The 1,457-nt window shown below is 52.2% G+C and overlaps 1 protein-coding gene across 1 annotated transcript in view; it reads right to left on the reverse strand.

Annotated features, from left to right (window-relative positions):
* The window catches only part of FAM192A (family with sequence similarity 192, member A), a gene marked incomplete at its 3' end in the record, with an annotated part of 5,981 nt that extends 4,862 nt beyond the window's left edge, over positions 1-1,119 (reverse strand). The window contains exon 1 of the mRNA XM_010135654.1: positions 1,003-1,119. Within this exon, the coding sequence (XP_010133956.1) occupies positions 1,003-1,119 (117 nt within the window). The remainder of the gene's footprint in view (positions 1-1,002) is intronic.
* Between the last annotated feature and the right edge of the window lie 338 nt (positions 1,120-1,457).

The following is a 1,457-nucleotide window of genomic DNA, read 5'->3' on the forward strand; positions in this document are numbered from 1 at the left end:
GTTGCTTGTGCAGCAAATCTGCTGCTGCACAGCCCAGCTGCAGCCAGACCCGCCAGCAGCCACTGCCCAAACTAAATATATCCCACGAACATCCCATTATTAGAGCTAACAACTCGGGGAAACATTCCAAACCCATCAACCACCGACAGCCTGTTTCTGAAGTGAAAAATGCTCCGGTATTGACAGGTTCCTGAGAGAACTGAAGAGGCTCTTCGCAGAGCACAGGCTGTGAATCACGGACTAATAAAGGCGATGCAGATCCTTCAGCCTTGGCACGATCCAGCTTTATGTGCTGACTGGTTTTGGTCACCTCTTTGTGCCCGCGAACTCCTTCACTTTCACTAAAGCATCCTCGAGACCTTGTGCTTTGTTCTCTGATGACTTAAAAGCAATGGTTTGTGTCAGGAGGCAGAGAAACCTTCAGGTCCCGCGCAGTCAGCACACCCCAACAACACAGTTCAGTTAGCACAGAAATCCTCAGACCATCCCAGCCTCCCCTCACTGAGCCTCCGCGGACACTGGCTTCCCAGAAGAGTCACCGCATCCGCAGAGATCTACTTAGAGTCTCATCCTGCAATTACCGGCACGGGAGAAAGCAGCTAATGCTTCAGGGAGGCGAACAGGCAGCGCTGGTCCAAGGTATGTTAAAACCAGCCATTCGCAGTTAAAAACCGAACCAGCAACACGAGCTTTTCAGTCAGACAAAAGAAAAGATCGGTTCTCTTTCTCTTCTTAGCTCATACCCTCGACAGCAGGAAAAAAACCCCAAATCCCAAACAGTGGGGAAGGAAAGAGAAGTGCCAAAGACACGCGCGGGTTGAGGGGTGGGAGCACCAGACATGGCGGCGGGAGAGCCGAGCGGCACTGAAAACACCGACCCCTCACAGCCCGTCACGGCGCCCGGTCTGGAAAGCGCCACCACAGCGAGAACGGCAGTGACGCCCCAAGCGCTGCCCCGTCTCCCCCTCCACAGGGCCACAGCCGTTTTAACACAAAGGATATTCTGTACTCGTTCAGCTCTTTCAGCTCCTCTTCTCTGCGCTGCTTTTCTAGGAGCTCTTGCTGCCGAGAAACCTCATCAAGGAAATGCGTCTCGTCTTCGTCCAAGCCTCGTACCATGTTTTCTGAATGAAGGCAAAGAACGCACGTGGGTGAGAGGGGACCCCTCGCCGCAAAAAAAAGTAGAAGCAAGATAATTCCTGACTTCCAACTACAAACATTCTTTCTGAACAGGGCGCCCTGCTCTAAGGGAAGTAACACACCAGGGCGGCAGGAAGGTCTTTTATCTTCTGTTCTGCAAACATTCAACATCTCTCAGTCAAACGGTTTAGTTAGAAAAATAAAACAGTTTTTAGAAAGACCAAGTCCTGCTGCTGGTGGCCATCTCCTCCTCGGAAGGCTCAGCCCTGCTCTCCCTGACGCTATGAACGCAGCGCTCCTTCGCAAAGCGTTCAGAA

The sequence above is a fragment of the Buceros rhinoceros genome, unplaced genomic scaffold (genome assembly GCF_000710305.1).
Source record: "Buceros rhinoceros silvestris isolate BGI_N320 unplaced genomic scaffold, ASM71030v1 scaffold31694, whole genome shotgun sequence".
Taxonomy (NCBI): Eukaryota; Metazoa; Chordata; class Aves; order Bucerotiformes; family Bucerotidae; genus Buceros; species Buceros rhinoceros.